The sequence below is a fragment of the Sinocyclocheilus rhinocerous genome, unplaced genomic scaffold (assembly GCF_001515625.1).
Source record: "Sinocyclocheilus rhinocerous isolate Xijiao unplaced genomic scaffold, SAMN03320098_v1.1 scaffold44, whole genome shotgun sequence".
NCBI lineage: Eukaryota > Metazoa > Chordata > Actinopteri > Cypriniformes > Cyprinidae > Sinocyclocheilus > Sinocyclocheilus rhinocerous.
The window spans coordinates 915,380-938,905 of NW_015631022.1; the positions used below are offsets into that span (position 1 = coordinate 915,380).

The window sequence follows — 23,526 nt, forward strand, 5'->3', positions numbered from 1 at the left end:
GGCTGCATCAACACTAACTGTGGTTACTGAAACCACGCCTTCTTTCTTTGCGTGCACATTTGGGCGCATTATGTAAATATTTCCACATAGTGAGGTAGATATGTGGGGCGTGTTTAAACGAGGCGTTTTAGGAGGGCGTGGACCAGTCTTAACTTTTATATAGAATATCTCTTTGGGTTTGAGACTTTAGTCTTTGCAACTTTAGGGATCTTATCTATTCACGAACAGCTTGTAACACTCCAAAGAGAAAGGAAAACTTGAAATCGCATCATATGACCCCTTTAATAAAAAGAATCAGTTTCCACAAAATATGAAGCAGCACAACTGTTTACAACGTTAGTAATCAGAAATTATTCTTGAGCAGCAAATCAGTATATTAGAATGATTTCTGAAGGATCATGCGATACTAAAGACTGGAGTAATGATGCTGAAAATTCAGCTTTGCATCACAGGAATAAATTACATTTTACAATATATTCAAATAGAAAACATTTATTTTTAAATGGTTATAATATTTCACAATATTACTGTTAAGTATTTTGACCCCAAACTTTTTAACGCTAGTGTATGCAGTTTAGAAATGTATATTTTGTCTAAATAAACAGCTATTTTACAATTATGTCAATGGAAAAAGATGATTTTTGTCCCCATCAGCAGTGGTTAAATGCACCATGCTAACCATCCAAACACTAGCTGCTTGGGTTGGGCATCTATTGGATGGGAATCTGTGGCATTTATACAGAACAGTTGGATTTGCAGTTTGCACCATTTGCCCTTGGCGTCTGAATGGTGGAAGGACTGCTATCAGCGAGGGCTGTGTAGACTGTCTCTGTGGATTTACCTGTGTGGGGCTAAGAGAACCAGAGACTAATCTCACTGCACCTATTACAAGCAGCCCAGAGGCAAACTGAGGATTACAATGGTGGGATTCAGGATTTATTCTGAGCTTTCTCAGCCACTTGAAAGATTTCACCATGCCAACTCACATTACTCTATGAATGGAAGGAGCATTGATGTTTCAACTTCAACTCGCATTATTGGTTTCAGTTTTAGCATGCTAAAGTCAGGAGAGAAGATCAAACCGGAACCTCCAAATATGATGACACCCGCTTTATTAAAACATAATGGCTATACACTACCATTCAAAAGTTTGGGGTCAGTAAGATTTCATTTTAAATAAATGAAAACAAGGACGCATAAACCGATCAAAAGTGACAGTAAATGCATTTATAATGTTACAAAAAATCCTGTTACTTTCTATTTATCAAGTTTTCAGTATTAATAATAATAAGAAATGTTTTTTGAGCAGCAAATCAGCATATTTGAATGATTTCTGAATGATCATGTGACAGTGACGACTGGAGTAATGATGCTGAAAATTCAGCTTTGCATCACAGGAAAAAATTACATTTTACAATATTCAAAAAGAAAACATTTATTTTAAACAGTAATAACATTTCACAATATTACAGTTTTTACTGTATTTTTGCTTACTCAAAACTTATAAGCGGTAATATATATTTTCGTGCACTGTATATAAACCCACTATGTGAAAAATTTTAAGCACGAGTTAAGCATTAAAAAGACAATATTTTTCTGAAAATAAATAGTACTTTATATTATTATTTTTATTAAGGCAAATTATTCAAACAAAACATTTATTATCATCATTTATTTTCAGCAATATTTATCAAATTCACTAAATGTGTTAAAATATTTAATTAATAGGTTAGGAATAATATTTGTCATGTTTTTTTCTCTATACTTTTCTGCAGACCCCTAAGCATTCCTCTTAAGGACACTAGTTTGACTTGTATACTAGTAAATCCAGGTTGTGATTTTTATTTTCATCAGCAATAATGCACTGTTGAAGGCCAAGTTTTGAAAGCCCTGAATGTGGCACCATACTATTTTTCGTCAGACTCTGCTCTTCAATGCCCTGATGAAATATTTACTGTATTCTGTACCGCCGAATGCACCATGAGAACATTGAAGGTTTGAATCCCCAACACAGTGAATATTCATCACAGTGGGTCAGGGCTTGTAGATGAAGTGTGTTTGGACCGTAGGGCTCACCTTAAGATGCCTTCTCCTCCTCTGGAAGCGCAGCAGCTCCTTGTGTTGGCGTGCAATGAAGTTGACTGCCGCATACTCCAGCAGAGCAGAGAAGACAAAGAGAAGGCACACTGCCATCCAAATGTCAATGGCTTTCACATACGAGACCTGCAGCGAGACGAAACCAACAGGATTGGCAACGAAGAACAACTCTGAGTCACCGCCTGGCTGAAAGTTCACTCACTGAGTCACTCGCTTAGCTCAAGTGCTCAAAACTTTCCAGTTGAGAAAATCGTAAAATATGCCCATTATGAGGAAGAATACATTTCATCTGAAATCCAGAGAGCTAAAAGGACTATTCTACCCAGTCTGAGATAGGGGATCAAAGTGTTAATGAATAAAATATGTCAATTTTAAGAACTTAGGCTCAGCAGCACAGCAGCCGAGTCTTTATGCAGGTTTTTTTTCAGAGTGTGATCGGCGTCAGAAAGTGGCCCGATTGAAGTGCGCGCTGAGAGCTGCTGCTTTGGCCTGGAAAAGAGCTCGGCTGCCGGCCCGACCGTTTGGCTGAGACTCACTTTACTTGACAAGCCAGTGACCAAAGTGGTTGTGGAGTTTAGGTGGCATTACAGAGCGCACGGTTCACAAAGCATTGTTGAAATGACGGGGGAGTGCTGGGCTGAGACAGCGCTGATGAAATACTCCACTCTGATCTTCACCGCTAATCTCAGATGCTCTTACTGAAACCTTTCTCCTGCCTTAATTGAAACCTTTGGAATTATTTCCATCAATAACACCTACTATCAAAACCTAATAGTCTTTTGAGTCTTAGCCAAAAGACAAAGCTGTGTAGATAAATGTAGCTGGATATAGGGGAGCTACAGAAATACAATGACATGGGTTGAGTGTTGACATTAAAAACATGCATAAACATTACTGCAGCATAGCGGTAGGCAATCTGCCCAAAATATCATATCACAATCTTATAACACACAATCACGATCTGAATCGCCATCTTCCCAATTTTTAGATCTATTGGGAATATCCAGATGGGAACAAGTCTATGGATGTATCTGTTTGCACAATTTACACACAACACAGTATTGCATTAAACAATAAGTTGTCAAAATTGTAATTAAAACCGGAGTTAAACTTTAAAACCAGGTCTCAAAATATTTCAAAATCCCCGGTAGTCCTTCGGACAGGCACTCTTCAGGTTTTGGTAGCCCAAAATTAATTTAACTACCTAAAAAAATAAAAACAGAAGATTAGATAGGAGTCGAAATGTCAAAAATATTTTCAAAACACAAATATCAAAAAATATTCCAAGAGGAAGAACAGCATTCTATTGTGAACATGCGTACGACATTACTGTTTATAAAACTTTAAATATGGATATTTTTCTTATAAAAATGCATCAATTCACTACAGGAGGCCTTTATTTCTATTATAAAGCTTGGAAGAGCCAGGACGTTTTTAAATATAACTCCGATTGGATTCCTCTGAAAGAAGAAAGTCATATACACCCTTGAGGGTGAGTAAATTATGGGGTAATTTTCATTTTTTGGGTGAACTATCCCTTTAATTGTTTAGATGTTTAGAAGGCACATTAGCTTCTTTCACATTTACAACTCTGTGTATTTGCTGCGTAAAAACATCTCATTGGTCTGAACAAAAACAGCAGACGGGCAAAAATATATACAAATATATTCTCTGCTACTAGGTGAAGCTTTTGGAGCGGCAGAAATATAGTGGTTTCCCCAGTAACAGCTGTACATAAATCAGCGCTGCGCTCATAAACACCGCTTTATCAGGCATTGTAGGAAAGAGGAAATGAAAAATGCCATCGAAACTTAATACAGTGAATACAGTCTTTCGCAGTTTAATGTGCTTTTAATAACAGTCACGTTATATGATTTGACTGATTTTGACGTTGAATTTAGGCTTTTAAGGAGAGGCGCACTGCTTTAAATGAAAGGAACGAGATGCAGCAGAATAATTGTTCTATCAAAATCGAAACAAACTAAATTCTGATTCATCGCGCAGCCCTACTGCTAGCTCATGTTGAATTTGTTTTTCAAATGCATCACCATGCATAAAAGACACATGGCAGAAGATGTGTGATTTAATTTGGCCAGTCACAGTCATTTTTATAGGCAGTCATTGCTGTATTTTTTTACATTATTACAGGATATAAAAGATCACAATATCCACAAGTTGCTTGAAAAGTAGATCATGGACATCTTCGTCCACCCCTATTGCAACAAGAAGCATGTCTGACTCAAAAACCACCTGCCGAATATCAAAACTGGGAATAATATCTCAGGACATACTTATACAATCCTCTTTAATTTCATAAATCCATGCTAGAAGATTTTATGTAAGGCATGACAACCTAGTTGAACCTGAACAGTGTGTGTGCCAAATCATGATGCTTGTAAATGACGATCAACATGTCAAACTCCAGCACTATCCTGTCTCATCATAACTCAGCATGTAGGATCTGAAAATCCTTGTGTACAATGTACTACAGCAGGCTGAAGAAGTGCATTTAAGGTCACAAAGACAGATTTGGAAATGATGGACACAATTTCTATTCTGTTAGAAAGTAATTAATAGTCAACAGCCACGCCACTCACAGAACCCCTTTCAGAATTAGATTATGAAATAAGTTGTATATAAATAAATAAATGGCCAATAATAGCAGGTCATTGAAAAATCATCAACACAAACATCTATCAGTGCAAAGCATTAATGAATAAACAATCAGCTGTACAGCCCCATGCTGGCCATCCCAGTGCCGCAGGCTAAATAGGTACAAAACGGACTTGATTATTCTTCATGAATGGCAAGGATGTTTTATTTTTCAGAGGCATGTCTCTAACAAACAGTCCTTTTAGTACTGCACATCTTGTACTAAACATTATTTACAACAAATTCAATCCTACAGTGGGAATTCTGCAGTAGCCTTGTAAAAAAAAAAAAAAAATATATATATATGTTTATAAATTATAAAATGAATGGCTGTCTCTCAAAACCAAGTTCACCTCGACATCATAATTGGGCATCAAGGTCATAAAACAAATTGGGCATAAAACAAAACAAATGGTTTTTTTCTGATAAAAATTGAGATTGATTTAAAATGCCTGTTTTCTTTTTTAAATCTAGATTTTCTGTGCTTGTTTGTACACTGCACAATCTAAAAAAAATATTTAAAAAAATTCAATTCAATTCACAATTTAAAAAAATTATTTATTTTTACTAAATTATTATTAAATAAATGAAAAAAATAGCTAAATATAAAAAATATTACTATTGTAATATCACTTTAAAATATTATTTTGTATATTTGTAATTCGCTTTGGATAAAAGCGTCTGCAAAATGACTAAATGTAAATGTAAAATAAAAAATTGAGTATTTAAGAAAAATTTTATAATACCGTATTGACCCGAATATAAGACGATGTTTTTTTTCTTGGTAATATTATGCAGGACCCAACGCAACAGAGTGCAGCGCGGGACAACTCTTGATGGGCGAGTGCGGGTGCGGGTGCGGCCGGGTAGAGACTCGTGTGTGTGCGGGATGCGGGAGAATAAAATGATTTGCGGGACTCCCGCAAAATAGAAATAACTAAACATAAAATGTCAAAAAACATATAAATTGTAATTTATCTGTTGCACAAAAGCAAAAAGAACAACTAATATTAACATTAAAATGATTAACATTCGCAGGCTAGGCAGAGTTTCTATTTATAACACGTGTTTAAAGCGTTGCGCAATGTAGCCAATCACAGACTCAGCTGTTGATTTCTGGAACGCAATGGCCAATCAGAGGTGATTAAGTTAGAATCCACTCACAGCAGTGCTGAAATTTGCGTGGTCACGAATCCTCATTTTAACACACGAAGTGTAGACATTGTGAAAGATTCATTGTGCATATGTTTGTTGTGTTATAACAGAGCTTTATAAGATCGCGATGAACTGACATGTGAGCTGGACAAGATAACATATATTTCTGCGGGAGCGGGCAAGTGCGGGACAGAATCTTGCGGGAGCGCGCAGGTCTCTAGATTAGTGCTTCTTATTACAAGTGAAGATGGTTGGCACATGTTGCATTTCCAAATGCACGTTAAAATGACCCAAACTCAGAGCAGATGCAGAGATGGAGTTTGTGTGGAGCAGCATTTACTGAAAAACCAGACTCTGCAGAGCATATATTTATTTAACTAGCCTTTGTGATTTGATAATTGCACTAAGCCATGTTCAGTTTTATTTCAATTAATAGTGCAGCCCTACTTATCCAGCTCAGTGTGGGCAGATACAAAGATGCTTGTGATGCTTTCTAGCACGTGTGACTGTTAACAAAGCTGCTGCAAATTAAGAGCATCCCAAGTCTTAAAACTATCTGAGGTTCCAGCATGGTCAGGATGTGTTTATGTAGACAGTGAGTCTAGTACAGCCCATGACACACTGCAGTGATACAATCAATAATATGCTTCTGAACAGAGTGAACGCTACGCCATCAAGGATTTTTATTGTTAGGATGAGCATAACAGAGACCCAACTGACCTTGGGAAGAGAAGCTCTAGATCCTGAGCTCTGGGTGGTCATGGTCAGTACAGTAGTGATGCCCAAGCCTACACGAGCAGGGGCAGCGTCCATGTTGATCCAGAAGGACACCCAAGACAAAATGACGATCAGAAGACTGGGAATGTACATCTGGATCAGATAATAGCCCATCTGTCTCTCCAGGTGGAAACGAGCCTCTATGCAGGTGAACTTCCCTGAAACACAAATAGCATGTGGTTTTATTGTCAACTCATGTTTCATTTGATTCTATAGAGTTTTGTCATTGCAGGTTTAAAACAGGCTTTAAATAGGGCTGGGAAGCGAGAAGTGGTTCTTATTCAGAAATGATTCCCAAATACCAGAATCAAATGATGTTCGATTCTATTAACTGTTTCCCAAACTAAAAAACAGATACCGAATCAATAAAGCAAAGTCCAATTACAGAACGAATGACTCTTATGAGGCGGTTCATTTTAGAGAATTGAATGCATATTTGGCAACTAGTGCAGTCTGATTCCTAAACAAATGACTCTTGTGAATCAATTATTTTGTGAATCAAATATATACAGCTTGCAGACTTGGCCCAGTGTAGTTATTGACTGTTTCTTCCACATGACAACAAGTAGTTAAAGATACATGTCATGTGCTTGTCAATAGTACTTTGTAAAAATAAATTAATTAAATGTTTTTACATTTTGGATTAGTATTGCTCGTTTAGCATTTATGCCACCTCAATCAATCAATCATTAACAAGTCATTAAAAGTCTATGTAAACTCATTTTGGAAGAATTGTTTCAAATATTTATTACTAAAATTATCTAATTATTTGGCAATATAATTGTATTTCTTCCTTAAAAATTCAAGAAAAGGAACTATTAAGGATCAGGAACTGCTAACCAGGAATTGGAAACATAAAAATAAATAAATTAAATATGACATTTTGGTTTGTTTAGTATTGCTTTAGTATTTATGCCACTTCAAAAATAAACCAATAAATAAACAAACCTGCAAAAATCAGTAAAAGCAAATTAAAAACTATTTTTGGAAGAACTGTTAAACATGTATTTATTATTACAATTATCTAATCATGCAGCAATAGAACTGAAATTTACAAATGCAAAATATGATCACAATTGCAATGCAAATACAATTTACAAAAAAAGTAGGAACCATTTAGGATCTGCTAACCAAGAATCGGAAATGGAACCAGAATTGTCAAATCTCATTTCTAAAGTCCCCAAAAATGGAACCATTAAGGATCCAGAACTGCTATAAGGAACAGGAACTGTAACCAGAATTGTCAACTCCCTTTCTTAGTTTCGAAGGACCGTGATGCTTCCATGTTCCCACACTATAACTAGACAGCTGAGCTGAAAATGTCAAGGCCAAGGTTCATTTAACTTCCAGCATTTACTCCGCTGAACTGGGATTGTCGACCTTTCGCAGTTGTTATTGAGCTGATGCAGCATAAACCTCTAGATTATTCCCTTACCCTTGGGAATATTATGTATTGACTACATTGTTGCATTTATGAATATAAATAAAGACAAAGAAAAATGCTAGTATAAAAAGCAAACAGAGGTATTGACTCAAACAGAAGCTCAAACACAGAGAGCAAACACTTTATTTGGACTGCGATCTTTGTTGATCGTAAACAGCCAAGTGAGAAACAGGAGAGATGCAACTGAGCAGCTCTAAAATTAAAAGCACATCAGTATCTATTTCTCCCAAGGGACTTGGAGGATGCAATCGGATGAGGAAGACAAACTGAGAGGAGGCTGGACTGCAGAGCTTAGGCAAATCAAAATAGATTGCCACTAATAAATCTGAGAAAAACGACACTTTAATTTCCAGTTAATGCTTGACTGGGGAGCAGCAGAGCGCATGTACAGCACAGGCCGACTGTCCAGAGCTCATGCTGGAGCAACACCACTATGCAGAGAGAGAGAGAGAGAGAGAGAGAGAGAGAGAGAGAGATGCAGACAGTGAGGGATGATCAGAGCATCAGGGCATCTTCAGGGTCTTCCATGACTTTGATGAGCACAAACACCAAGGTGATAGGTGAAGTGCAAAGCAAGCAAACCAAAGAAATAGGACCTGTTTCTGCATATGAGATGCAGCTCAGACAGGAGTGAGAGAAAGAGAGAGAGAGAAAATTGTGCAAATATTGAGCCTTACAGACAAGAGGAAAGTGATATATAGCTGAATAATACTTGATACAAGATGAAAACGATGGGTCTGCATGAGAAGAAATTTGTGTAAACGTTCTGTAAATAAATACGATTTTAAATTCAATTTTTAAACTTTATTGTTTATTAGCAAGAACCTCAAATGATTTCGAATCATATACTTTTTGTAAATAAACTGTTTTTACATTTCATTTTTAAACTTTAAATTTATGGTAATACATTACAATAAGGTCCTATTAATTAACATTAGTAAATGCATTAACTAGCATTAACAAACAATGAGCAATACATTTGTTACCATATTTATTAATCTTTATTAATGTTAGGTAATAAAAATACAACTGTTCATTGTTGGTTCATGTTAGCTCAGGTCCATTAAATAATATTAACAGATACAACGTTTGATTTTAATAATGTATTAGTAATGATAAAATTAACAGCTAAGATTAATAAATGCTTTAGACGTAGTTTTCATTGAAACTAATATAGTTAACTATTATATAAACAAATGAAACCTCATTGTAAAGTGTTAACATTTTTTATTAACAAGTCTATTCAAATTATGTCAAATAATTTACATTAAGTATTTTTTTAAAATTTCATTTTAAAATTTTTATAAAAAATTTAATTTTAATTGTTTAATTAGTAAGTGCCTATTCAAATTGATTTTCAAGTGTATCAATTTTACATATTTTTAAAGAAACAAAAACAAAAAGGATGAAAAATAAACAAACATACATACCCAAAAATAGGGAGATGAAATCTATATTAACATACTGTATATTTTCCACCATTATGAAATATCTTTCATGATTTATTTAATATCTCAGGTTGTCTGTAATTGCTTGCTATACACAGCGTGAATTATGTAATTGTTTGTTCTTGGGTAAATTCAATTTAAAGAGGTAATTTAAATTTAAATATTTACATTTAAATTTCATTCTGCTTGTGTTTTATGATTGAGCATCAATGCTGTGAATATTTGGGATAGTACTATTTTTTTTCTGTCATTTACACATAGTCAATAGGAATGGTAAAATTCAAATCTCCTTTTTACTAAACGCAACATTAATCTAATAATGCTTAATGTAATTGTAACATAATACAGGAACCTTTTTAACCCTTACAAGTTCTGTTGCTTCATAAGCCCGTTTATTATGATTTCAGATAAATGTGACCTACTTTAAAAAATAGCCTAACGTTAAAGCAAAATTAAAGAAAGTATATTCAATAAAACTTTATCGAACAAATCAAAAACACAAACTCTCATTATCCCAATGATAATAATTCAAGAAATCTGCTCTGACTGTCCCTGCTGTTTTGGCTTGCTTCTACTTTCGTTCTGAACTAGTCTGGCCTTCAGCAGTTTTCCAGTTTAGCTGGAGTGTAACAAATCCTGACAGTCAACACTGGCTGAACAGATGGTATTTAACCCAATCGAAAGTTCACCAAGAAGATTCAAAGCAGAGCTGTGGTCCACAACCTTTCATTGAACCCGCTTGGGCACCAAGAGCTTCGTAGCAATACATCCAACAACAGTGATTAGCATTTGTGTCTGGCCACATTGAGTGTAGTGTCAGCACTGAACAAACACTACAGCTTCACATGCAGATGAACCACACTCACCTGTGTTGTAGTGCTTGGTGCAGTAGCGCAGATCCTTCTCTTCCTTCATTATAAACTGAGGTAAAGTCAGTCCGTCTGCTACCTGCACGGCTCCCTTCTCGTCCCACTCGAATATAAGATCGTTCATCGTGTAGCCAACTAGTGGAGGAACAATGAAACAATAGATGAGTGTTGTCCATGACAGAGAAAACAAGAGCTTGATTTGTGCAGGTCTAAAAATGGATTCTGCATCTATTTTAGTGGATCCCCAAACTTTGAGCGAAATGATCTAAACACACACACAGCTGGGTAGATTACTTACAAATTGTAGTCCATTACTGATTAGAGATTACATGATGGGTTAGTAACATAATCTGGGTTACCCATTTTAGGCAATGTGTTCTGACTACTTTTTAGATTACTGATCTAACTTGTTATAAATGTCCCACTAAACCTACCATATTGATATATATATATATATATATATATATATATATATATAAAAAAAAAGTGAAAGACCATATATTCTATTTTTTGGTTGATAGTGAGTTGATAAAAAGCTAATAATTAACAAAAAAAACCATAAAAGTGTACAATAAAAAACATTTGAACACTAAAAATATTCATATTTTATTTGTTTACTTGCATGTCAATTAGGGTTGTGACGGTGAGGAAATTTTCCCACCGGTTAATCGACGTGTGACAACACCGGTAATACCGGTATCACCGTGGGGGCATTTTCCGGTATTTTCCTTGCTTTCCTTCGTTTTTAAATAGCTCGCAAAAGCGGCGTGAGCATTTTACTTTCACTTTCAAATAGCGGAAATTCGGCGTAAAGCAATTGTTCGTTCGAATTTTCCCTCTTTTCCCCCTCTTTTCCTCGCTGGCTACACACCGGTATAACCGTTAGCACCATATATCGCGGCAAGCCTAATGTCAATGTGACCATTAACCGACATCAGAGAACTGTAAACATGCGAATGTGTTGTTAAATTATTGAAATATTAACTTCCTCAGGGATATTTCAAGTAAATATTTTATTTTAAGGGGTTTGGCTGAAAAACATTTGGGAATCCCTGCATTATATGAACAAACATTAATACACATGAAAACATTACATGCCCAAAACCTTCCAAGTTCTATGCATAGATCTATACATAATCAGTAACTTGCATAATTATTTGTTTCATACATGGCCTCATTGCTTAAGAGGTGCATTTTCCCCCTCTAATTCAGAAGCATGGTTCGCAAATTTATTTACAGTGCATAACATTTGTGAATATAGTCAAATCTAAATGAGATGACAGTAGGAATTTTAGAAAGGGAAATTTAAAAGAGAAAAAACAAGAATTAGGTAGAATCTATAAATGTGACCCTGGACCACAAAACCAGTCATAAGGGTAAATTTTTCGAAATTGGACTTAAGACTGGTTTTGTGCTCCAGGGTCACAAATTAGGAATAATTTATGACCATTGTGTGAATATGTAATCATGCAATCCATAAAAAAGTAACTGTAATTTGATTATGAGCATTTTAAAATGTAATATACTCTAATGACAAGTTGTTCATTTTTGGAATCTGATTACCTAATCCAGATTACATGTAATCTATTACTACCCAGCAATGATGAAAAATCAATATTTAACAGCAAAATGTGAAAAATAAATCGCACAGACCATAATCAAAGCTAGTGCATTTGCCAGCTTGACATGTAGAAAACATGAACATGAAGATTTTAATGTGAGAAATGTGTTCAAATATTACATAACCCCCTCCATCACCGACTCCAAAATGCTCTCCCCCTCAACAAAAAACCCTGCCACATCTGTCATGTCACTCCTGGTAATCATAATTTTCAAAAAGCTTCAATCAAACAAGAAACCCGCTAGAATTTATCAAATTTGAGAATCAGTAGTAAATAACAGAGAACTGTAATGGCAGGAAGGGCCGGCGCTGGCTTGTGCTGAAAGCGACTCTCTGCTGACTGCTGAATCTACTTGAAGGCGGCCTTAAATCACTACACTCTTCATCTGCTGGTGCCAGCCAGTACAACATCCATCTCTGCACCACTGAATAAATCCTCTCCATCTGGCTGAAAGGATCAGGGCATACTTACAGCTCTCCAGCTGCATTATACAGGTCTGCACATCCATAGGGAAATTCTTCAGGTCCATGGGGCAGGCCAGAATCAGTGTTATTCTGAGAAACACAACAACAGCCGCCATCAGCAACAAAGATCAAATTAGACAGCTCTTACTTCCCTCCTTTTTCACTGGTCAAACTGTTCAAATTTAAAGGAAAACTTCACCCAATCAGTATTCTATTTTTAGTATTATTATATAACATTATGGTATTTACTAAGCTTTTGAATTAGCCATCATTTTTTAGTTTTAATTTTAATTTTAGTAATTGCATTTATAATTCGTATTAATATTATTAATAATTCGTTTTAGTGATTTTAATACTTAACTCTTTCCTCACCAGCGTTTTTTTTTTTTTTTAAGTTGCCAGCCACCAACAGCATTTTTTATCATTTTCACAAAATGTTAACAGCCCCCAGAATATTTGTTGTATTAATATCTAAACATACAATATGTCACAAGAAAAAAAGAACAGAGCCTCTGCTTTTAAATCAACAAACAAACCTGTTTTATTCATGCATTCTTTTTTTAATCAACACTTGAAAGTGGGGGAGTTTCGTAAAAAAAAGCAACGTTTTGTTCAAAAAGCTGAGAGAACCGCGTTTTTGTTCTGGACCAGATTCAGAACAATGATCAAAACACATAGTAGATCGCTTTCATCAACACCTCCAAAGCTTCACAGTCCTAAACCACTTCCTGGATCGACATTTCAATCACTATAACGTTTGGCAGTTTTGATTTCTATGCTGTTTAAGGCTTGACGATCATATTATTTAACATATGCAACTGCTTACACACGAGATCGCTTGTTTCTGCTTCTTTGCAGTGTTTTGATCCTGAGATTCAATACTTCTTCCGAAAATGTGTAATAGCATATAACAGTGAAAACACACGGAAATGGCAGGAAAGCGTTGTCTCATAAATGAAGGAAAATTCCATCAATGGTGGAGAAAGAGTTAATAATTAGCTTTAGAATTTTAGTCATTTTAATACTTAAACTTCTTTTAAAGGGGTCATATGATGCGATTTCAATTTTTCCTTTCTCTTTGGAGTGTTACAAGCTCTTGGTGCATAAAGAAGATCTGTAAAGTTGCAAAGACTAAAGTCTCAAATCCAAAGAGATATTCTTTATAAAAGTTAAGAGTCAGCCACGCCTACCTAAAACAAATAATGTACAGTATGTGGAAAATAATGTGTTTTTTAAACCTTAAACCGCATAAACACATTTCATTACACCAAATACACAAAATAATGTTCTTTTTAGCAGCATCATATGACCCCTTTAATTAGTTATCAACATTTAGAATTTTCATCTAATATTATAACACCTTGTCCTAACCAGATGCGATTCGGTAAGATTCCAGCGACAAGCAATTCATTTGTCCACACCAGACACGGCTACAATATCAATAAAAAAAATCACAGCCAATCAGAAGAGTGTATGGGAGGGCTCTCTTCACAAGCAGACTGAACTCACAACAAAGTGGACTAGCACATAATCTAATATATTAAACCATTTTAAAATTATTAAAAATACATACTAAGTGACTGATACAATCTTTGTCATGGAAAACACTTGTTGGTTCACAGTTTTAATGTTTATGTTTCCTTTGAGTTAAATTATCCATTGTTGCTACAAAGGTCACGCAAACTAACATTTGACCATTTTAACATTAAATAAGCACATAATCAGAACCTGAGATTATGGCTATCAGTTTGTGTGTTGTTGTTGTTCCTGCTGTGATGTTACAGAAATAGAAATCATTTCTAAAATAGAATCAGAAGTCGTTCGTCACATATTGCCATCGTGGCTAGTTAGGACAAAAACTCTGATTAACAAGGAAAGAATACCTTTTACCGCTACATCTGGTTAGGATGCAGTGTAATATTATTTCGATTTTTATTAGTTTTCAACTTTACTTCAAATAATGCAAACAATTTTTAATGGTTTTAATTTTGATTAACAATATCAGCACTGCAACTATAATTAAAATTCAGTCATCAGTTGTTTTTCACCGATAACTTCCACCTCCACTGCAGCTCTCAAATCAAATATGGCGCAAGCCGTTTTGGTTTTATGAGACACCTGGTTATGAGACACTGGAGAACCAATAATGTTTGATATTATTGATGTCCAACCTGGAACATAGATGCCAAATTTGATTTGAGAGCTGCAGAGGAGGAGAGGATTATTAGTAAATAACTTCATTCTGTTCTTCACTTCAGATGGCTAAAAATATAGTGCTGAAATTATACAGGCCATTTCTGTGGTGCCTTCTGTCAGTTTGTGGTCACTATGAATTATTATCAAATAACAGCATACAGGACTGGACCAACATGAAGATATGCAAATAATGAGTGATTTTTCATATTTAGGTGGCTATACCTTTAAGAAATGCAACCAAACCGTTTTAAATCTATGTTTATTAACTCTGTCTTGTACGATTCGAAAGCTAGATAAAGAAACTGATTTGAAACTCATTCAAGGCTGTAATCACGTCACTATCACAGGATAGTGGTTATTTACCTGCAATGTTCAATTTAACCGTGTGCTGTGGCTGGTGCAATTTAGAGGGAGTTCACAGCTAAGACCAAACTGAACTGAAAGGTTCATTTGATAGTGTCAAGTTAAGAGATGAGGCTTCCCAATCCACATGGCTATTCACTACATCCCCAGTCCTCTTTAATGATACAGCGATAAGACATTAAGTGAATTTAGAAATTGGAAACATTCTTAGAAGGATACTCATATCTTTTAGGCTTTAAGCCATTTCATTTTTTTAAATAATACAATCATTTTAAAATATACTGCACAATTAAGCAAACATGCTGTGCAGTTTAAACAGTTTAAGATTTCAACAAGATTCCGAACCGTTCAAAAGTTTGGGGTTAGCAAGAAGTCTCTTCTGCTCACCAAGACTGCATTTATTTGATCAAAAATACAGTAAAAAGAGTAAAATTGTAAAATATTTTTACAATTTCAAATAACAGTTTTTGTTTGAATACATTGTAAAATGTTATTTATTTTTGCGGCACAAAGCTGAATTTTCAGCATCATTACTCCAATCTTCAATGTCACGTGATCTTTCAGAAATCATTTTAATATGCTGATTTGCTGCTCAAGAAGCATTTCTGATTATGTAACCTGCCGATTAATTAATTTAATGCATCCTTGCTGAATAAAGGTAACAATTTCTTTAAAAAGGTTAACATAATGTAATGTACTAACATGGTAGCACAGTCTTTTACATTAAAAGAGACATGCAAATTGTTTTATAATTGTATATAATTTATTAACTACAATATTTGTTTGATTTTGAATGTTACCTTTTAAATTTTTGCTGATTAATAATGGATTTATTTTTTATTTTATTTTATTACTTATTTTTTGCTGAAAATTCTATAATATGTGTTTAATGGCAGGCTCCACTGCGACAACTTACACCATATAGTGTGACAACATGACCCTCTACTAAGCCATGTTATCCAAAAGGTCAACGTGTGTTTAATGAACTGTATGTCATTTTCTCAAAGGTCACACAGAAATAAACCCACCCTGAGAAATACAGACAGCAGTAAACACTGCTGTGACAACAAGCCCCGGTCTCCCTTACAAGTGTGCGAACACATCGTATAATGTATTACTGACAGAATTAGATTATATATTGTCCTCTCACCTTATACTGTACAAAACATTCCCATTTTTAGAGATCCTCAAAAGCTTGTTGTCAGTAGTAACCTCGTGGAAATTGGCTCCCTTTTCATTGGCAAAGAACAGATCGGGTTTCCAAATGGAGTCCAACATGGAGGGATCAAGGTCAAGGGAGTCATCGGGATACTCGCTGTAGGCCAGCCGAGGGTCGTTCCACTGCTGTCTCAGGAAAATGTTCACTCTGTAATCCTGTTGGGCGCACAAAGACAGCCATGTCAACAGATCAGAGGTGAGGAAGCGAGACCAGCACATTTGATCAGCTTTTTTTTTTTTTTTGCTAGTATGTCTAATCTTAGTCCAGATAAATTTGGTGTTGTCTCAGTGTATATTTTGCCTGAGATAATTGCTATCCATGCAGCCAGACTGGTGAGATGGCCAGTGCGTAAAAGCAGACAACGTAAAGCAGTGGCATTTGGCCCCAACACACTGCCATAATGGTCAATTCTTCTCCAAAACAGGCATGCGGTTATTTCATTTCAGGGAGACCATTAAACTGTCTGGGCACTAATGCACCTTGGGATGATCGGCAAGGCACAGAATATAGTGGATGACCTTTGCAAAGGCAATCAGCTTCAACATGCAAGGACATTTCAGGGCAATTATCCTAATGTAAGGTGACCGGTTCATCCCAAGAAATGCGAAATATTTTGATGGAGGAGAATCATCTGTCTCAGGTTATTAGATTTGCCTCTCGGAGAGCGCAGCCACCATAGCACGGGAAAAGAACAAGTCCCATCGATTTTACTTTGTCAATATTTCTCCTTTATGAAAAACAGCCCACGGACGCAAAATGAACCCTGTAAAAACAACAGAGCGATACTTCATTACCGCAAGCATTATCTCAGGTGTTATGTAAACACGTCTGTTCTCCTCAGCAAATGCAAATTACACACATTTAACGTCACGAATATATGTATATAGCAAAATTAGTAAAAACCTTTTGCTCGTCTACTGCGATTATCCGACATCCGTTACTACAACCGAACAGGACGCCCGCAGTCAAACGCACAGCTAGTTTCCGACAGAATGATTTTGCGAACAAGCGAGGAGTGGGCGCACATTCATCAGCTTTTTTTCTGATTTGATTTCTCTAGGCTAAGGAGAGTGATTTATGGCAACAACCCACTCATAATGCCATTCAAGCCCAAGGCCAGATCCTATCCTGACGGTGACGTATTAGAAAAAGTTTGCACGACTCTCGCGCGCCCAACTCTGCTAACAAATGACGGACGTTGAAATTTACACGTTTGTGCTTCCTCAAGAAAATGAAAGAGCCGGCGAGCTAATTAAATAGTCACTCGCCTCTCCCGTGGGCCCTGTGCCTTACAAAAAGGTAAACAATTAGGACAGTGAAAGGCCGGGGGGAACGCCCGTCTCACTAGTGGCCAGAGTCACTCAGATCATTACTGGATGAAACATTGTTCTCGGCTGCCTTATAAGCGCTAAAGATTTATCGATACGGCTGGCGTTACCTGCTCCTGCCCCGCCACCTCACCGCCGCTTGCTCAGTGTGAACACGAGCATGAGCAACTCGGATCAATTCCGCTGCTTATGGAGGAAAGAAAGAAAGGAAAGCGCTGCATTTGTTCTGCTTGAGGGGCTTCTGCAAGCCTCTGAAGTTTTGGAGCTGCTCAGCTGGTGCCAAACAGGAAATCTTGGCATTATTTATTTTTGTGCTCATAAAGGCTCGAGAAAAAGTATGACCTTCACCAGATCAATGTTAAAAAAAAAAAAAAAATCTAGAAATGCATGGACATTGAAAGCACTTTAAAAATAACATGGCCCAAGAGGTACTTATGGGCATGTAATCAATATATAATCAATGGGTTCACATTTTCACCATTTTCCCCCAAGAATTATATTTTTATTAGCCTCCACACCATCAGATGATAATGGTCTGTTTATTATAAGCTTGTGCTGCAGTTCGGTTGTCTGCCACTTTAAATGCTCGCGCTCTTTCAATCAATCAATCCAATCAAAAAGGTTCATCAGTTTAAAAAAAACATTTTGAAAGAAAAAATTATACATTAAAAAACAATATCGCTCCTCTGCGTCATTATCATTTCAGTTACCCTAGTAAAAAAAAAACCTATGCCATCATTTATTTAAAAATAAAATACATTTAATTCATACTAAGCATACTTGAAATTATTTAATACATTTATTGACATATCACTTAATACTTACTGATATAAAATTATAATTATATTTTATTTGGAGTGTTTCTTTATTCTTTATATGCACATTTCTTAATATTATGTCTAAAATGTGTGCTATTGATGAGGATTGTATGTTCTTTGAATAATATCAGATTTTAAATGCAAGATATTTAAAGTGTACCTGAAGCAATAGTTCCACTTTAGCACAATCAAGTATGCCTTTAGTTGGACCTCAGCACTACTTTTGCACAATTTAAGTGCATTAAGCACAAAATTAGTTGTTCCAATTCAGCAGACTTTAAGTATACCTGTTTAGTATAGCAAAAGTACAACTGCAGAGGATTTGTATTAAGCGCATAAATATGTAAATGTATTTGTAGTATACTTAGCATGAAATGTATGTCAAATGTATTTTAGTATATTTATTTTTCACTAGAGAAGTCATGGGAAGGCATTGATAATTCAATTAAAATCTGGATTCAAAATATTAAAACCTTGAAATAAAACCTTGAAAAAACAGAACAGATGAAAAAAATTTTATAAAAAAAAAATAAAGCATATTTAAATTTGTTAATTTTTCAGTTCAACTTCTCAATCACATCAACTTAATCATTTGTATTGAAAAAAGACGTATTACAATTAGAAAAATGCACAATAGAAGAATATTTCTCATAAATTTGGAGCCCAATTATATTTTTTTCACAAAGAAAGTATAGGGTTACATATCATGTGCATCACTTTAATCCATATACTCACCATTGTTGTTTCAGCAATTGATCCAAAACTGTTAATAAAAATGTTGCATGTTACGTTCACAGGTGGACCTGTGGAAAAAGAAAAAAAGAAAAACAACAAATAAGTTAACGGCTACTGATAAAATTAAGCAAGTTATCCTCTAAATTTTAAACTTACCAAAATTCTTTATTAAGAAACAACTACCAATACTAACCAAAACTTACCTGCTTCCTGCTAAATAAGCACATTGTCATTAACAAAGCATGTAAATCAGATTTTTAAGATATGCATCATCTTACAAAACGAAGATATTGTTAAAATATGGAGTAAAATTATTAATACAGGATGTTGAGGTGAGTCTTCTGTAAAGACAAGGACCAGTAGTTTTATTATCAGGACAGAACAAACCCTCAAAGGCAAGCCATTGTTCCTCCCATTTCTGTTTTAGAAATATTATATGTAAATCTCTTATGCTTGTGCACAAATGAAAACCTGCAGTCATAGAGATGTTGAACAGAAACCATACTTCTGCTGTTAAAAGAACCAAGCGATCCATCACATATGGCTCTGTAAACACAGAAAGGGGGATATTCTGAGTGCCACGGCGCTCATGGCTTCGTAAAGACCCTGTCAGGCTTCTCCAGACATCTGATTTAGTTAGATACAGAGCTGCAGAACAGCATGGAGAAACCCTGAACCCCATTTCTCTGCCTGCTGACGAGCCACACGCAGCATCCTAAGGTGCTGAATGAGTAGATTACTGCAAAGAAACATATTGCAATCTGCAAAGTCTGGCAATTCTATAAAGGCTGCAATTTCTTCCTGAAGTGTAATCCACAAGAAAACTATTACCTGGAAATAAATCCACCTTACAAGTATGATTTGACCAAATTTTACAGTGTATAGCATTGTGCCATAAGAAATGTTTTAATTGAGGAGTAGTCCTTAGTCAGGGTAGTGGCATATTTACTTTTTGACAAGAATGAAAATGAGGCTGTGAGGGGTAGAAGTACAGTGCGTTCAATGGATTGTATGGTTGTTTATAGATTGTTGTTGATGAAACGTCCTTCTGAAAAAAAAAAAAAACTTCATAAAACAGTTTAGAAAGTTGTGAGTGAGCAAATTACATGAACTAAGACAGTGCGTGAAATTGTGAAGACTGTAATCCAACCCTTCACAGCATCGTTTTCATCCGAGTTAAAGGGATAGTTCACCCAAAAATGAAAATTTGATGTTTATCTGCTTACCCCCAGGGCATCCAAGATGTAGGTGACTTTGTTTCTTCGGTAGAACACAAACGAAGATTTTTAACTCAAACCGTTGCAGTCTGTCAGTCATATAATGGAAGTGGATGGGAATCACAGCTTTGAGAGTCATAAAACATACACAAACAAAACCAAATTAAACCCTGCGGCTCGTGACGATACATTGAGGTGTAAAGACACGAAACGATCGGTCTGTGCAAGAAACTGAACAGTATTTATATCGTTTTTTTACCTCTGATTTTCACCGCAATGTCCGAACTGTCCTGAGCACGTTCTCAACAGCTGGCGCGTGACGGCGTCTTCTTCTTCTTCTTGCTTTACTTATAAGTGCATTACCGCCACCTAGGTGCGTCACGCACCGGCTGTTGAGAACGCGCTCAGGTGGTGTTCGTAAAGCAAGAAGAAGACGACGACGCGTCACGCACCGGCTGTTGAGAACGCGCTCAGGTGGTGTTTTCGCAGCTTCGTAAAATTACGGTTGAATCCCTGATGTCACATGGATTATTTTACCGATCTCCTTGCTACGTTTCTGGACCTGGGAACATGTCAGTTGTGTTGCTGTCAATGGAGGGTCAGAGAGCTCTCGGATTTAATCAAAAATATCTTAATTTGTGTCCTGAAGATGAATGTAGGTCTTACAGGTTTGGAACGACATGAGGGTAAGTAATTAATGACAGAATTTTCATTTTTGGGTGAACTAACCCTTTAAAATAAAGATTTTAAAAGGTTTGTGTTTTTAAGAAGAACACTTTCAGTTTTTCCCAAAGAATGTTTCAGTAACCAGTTCTTAAAAGAGCCCTTTTCTACTATAAAGAACCTGGAAAGGTTCTATGGATGTTAAAGATTCTTCACAGAATCGTAGATTCCAAAAAATAACCTTTATTTTAAAGAGAGCGCCGACTGAACCAGCCTTTGCAGGCAACTAACTAGATTTGGAACTGGCTCAAATTGTAGCACATTATCGTGAAGTTCCTGTTTGAGCCTCTATACAGTGTCAAGCCCCATAGCTTCTTGCTCTTGGCTTATTTCTTCCACTGGGTATTACACCGGCTGTAATTATTTGTCTGTTCGTGGCTTTCCTTGCCGTATGTGACGCAGCGCAGAGGAAATCTAATGTTCTCACCCCCACTGCAGTTCATTTGTTGAGCCCAGCCTCCAATAAGGAGAGAAGTGATAGAAAGACAGAGCTCATTAACTGTCAGGAAAGGGTGAGTCATCGCCAAGAATGATTTGCTTTGCCATGTTTTTGCCAAACGATCTGCGCCCTGCTCTCCTAAGAGCCGCTCACTGCAGAAGGAAGCAACCGCCAGCGAAGGGACGTTCGGGTTATTTATACATTTTTTACTCAGCTGTCTTTTCCAGCGAATCAGACCTTAATTTCTGAGCGGTGCCTCCACCCTCATCTCGTAGAGGTGACGGTAGTTTAGAAGCCTCACACGTTTCACTGCGCTTCTCTTTATTACACAGACACAAACAGGACACGCGAGTCGCAAAGATCAGCCTCGTCTTTCCCAGAGAGAAAGTGAGGGACGAGCGTTTTTCAGTACTGTATTGACGTTAAACAATTAAGTATTTACGAAGAAAAGAGAGACATTAAGAGAGTCATTACTGTGATGAATTTCGTGCATAAACAGAACAATCATCAATCAAAAGTCCCTTGGGTAAGTATAACCTCTTGAGAACACCCATAAATTACACCGAACACAAAAAAACAGTGAGCCGAGAGAACAATTACTTCTTCATAAACCAACAACCACAACTAATTTTTACAGTTACCGGTTTATAGTCATTCATTAACAAGGTCCATGTCTGAACTGATCAATAGCAGAGTCCATCTCTTTACCTAGCAGCGACTGGAGAACGATAAAGCCATTAGTCTGTTTTACGCCGGTCAGCTGGTGGGAAAATGGCGTACGAGATGTTGTACCCGGAGGACACTCTCAATGCGGGAGCAAAACAGATTTATTACAAACAAAGGGCACTTAAGATGCCTCCCAGGTAAGTGGACCACCACAAATGAAAGTGTCTGATATAAATAAAGAAAACTTAATGATATTGCTCATGTTAAAAATCGAGCTGATCTCAGCAGAAATACAATGGCATCGAGGCATTAAATATTTATATGGCTTCGGCAGTACCTATAAGGTCTTGGCAAGGCAGCTCGCGATTGGAGTGAGATCTACTGGTAACAAAGGGACAGCAAAGTGCGCTACCGGCTTTTCCATGTTAGCACACCATTTTCATCACACCTCACTGAATCAAACCGGGGCAAATGTCAAGGGCTTCCTCCCACGCTTACTCCTCATACGCTGACATACGGGCTGATGCCGAGTAAATCTATTGGCATGGGGCAATTTTCAATTTGCGCTGCTCTAGTTACACGGACATGGTAAAAAAAGGTGTTAAGCTTCAGTGAAGGGGCTGAGCTTCTTTAGAAAGAGTGAAACGGGGAAAAACAAATACATAATGTAGCTACATAATCCAAAATCCATTTCTGTTGAGATTTTGTTGTTTGACGTGATGATGGTATCAGCGGTTTATATCTTCAAGTGTAAAAAGATTTACCTACAACAAAAATATCACACACAAAAACATTTATAGTATATAGAATATAATAGAGTACATTTATAGTACATGGAAGTATATAGTATAACTGAAGTATAGAATATTACAAAAAGAGATTGTATATATATTAGGGCTGTCATCGTCAACGCGTTAACGCATGCGATTAATTTTACAATCCTTAACGCGTTAAAATAATTTAACGCAATTAACGCAAAATTACTGAAGCACAATTTCTATTCTAACCCTTTAACCCAATTTTGCTACTCTGGTTGCGATTAGATCATTTTAAGCCGCTAAACTCCGGGAAAGTTTTCAGTTCAATGATCCAGTAAGCAAATGCATTCAAACAATCCGTCCAAAACAGAGCTAATATAAAGGAAACCAGGCTGATTACATCAGAGATTGCAGAGAAAACGGAGACTCGCGTTGCGTTTTAAGTTAATTATTCATTCCAGTGTGTTTCGCTTGTAAACACGAGCTCTGTCATATTCTGTGATTGTCTCTGAAGAGCGCGAGCCCTCACATGTCAC

The 23,526-nt window shown here is 36.3% G+C and overlaps 1 protein-coding gene across 1 annotated transcript in view; it reads right to left on the reverse strand.

Annotated features, from left to right (window-relative positions):
• Positions 1 to 23,526, reverse strand: part of glra1 (glycine receptor, alpha 1) — a 60,958-nt gene that overhangs the window by 9,978 nt on the left and 27,454 nt on the right. Inside the window, exons 3-8 of the mRNA XM_016553646.1 lie at positions 19,188 to 19,255; positions 16,238 to 16,461; positions 12,536 to 12,618; positions 10,440 to 10,577; positions 6,625 to 6,839; positions 2,077 to 2,223 (exon numbers count right to left, since the gene is read on the reverse strand). Coding sequence (XP_016409132.1) covers positions 2,077 to 2,223; positions 6,625 to 6,839; positions 10,440 to 10,577; positions 12,536 to 12,618; positions 16,238 to 16,461; positions 19,188 to 19,255 — 875 coding nt within the window. The remainder of the gene's footprint in view (positions 1 to 2,076; positions 2,224 to 6,624; positions 6,840 to 10,439; positions 10,578 to 12,535; positions 12,619 to 16,237; positions 16,462 to 19,187; positions 19,256 to 23,526) is intronic.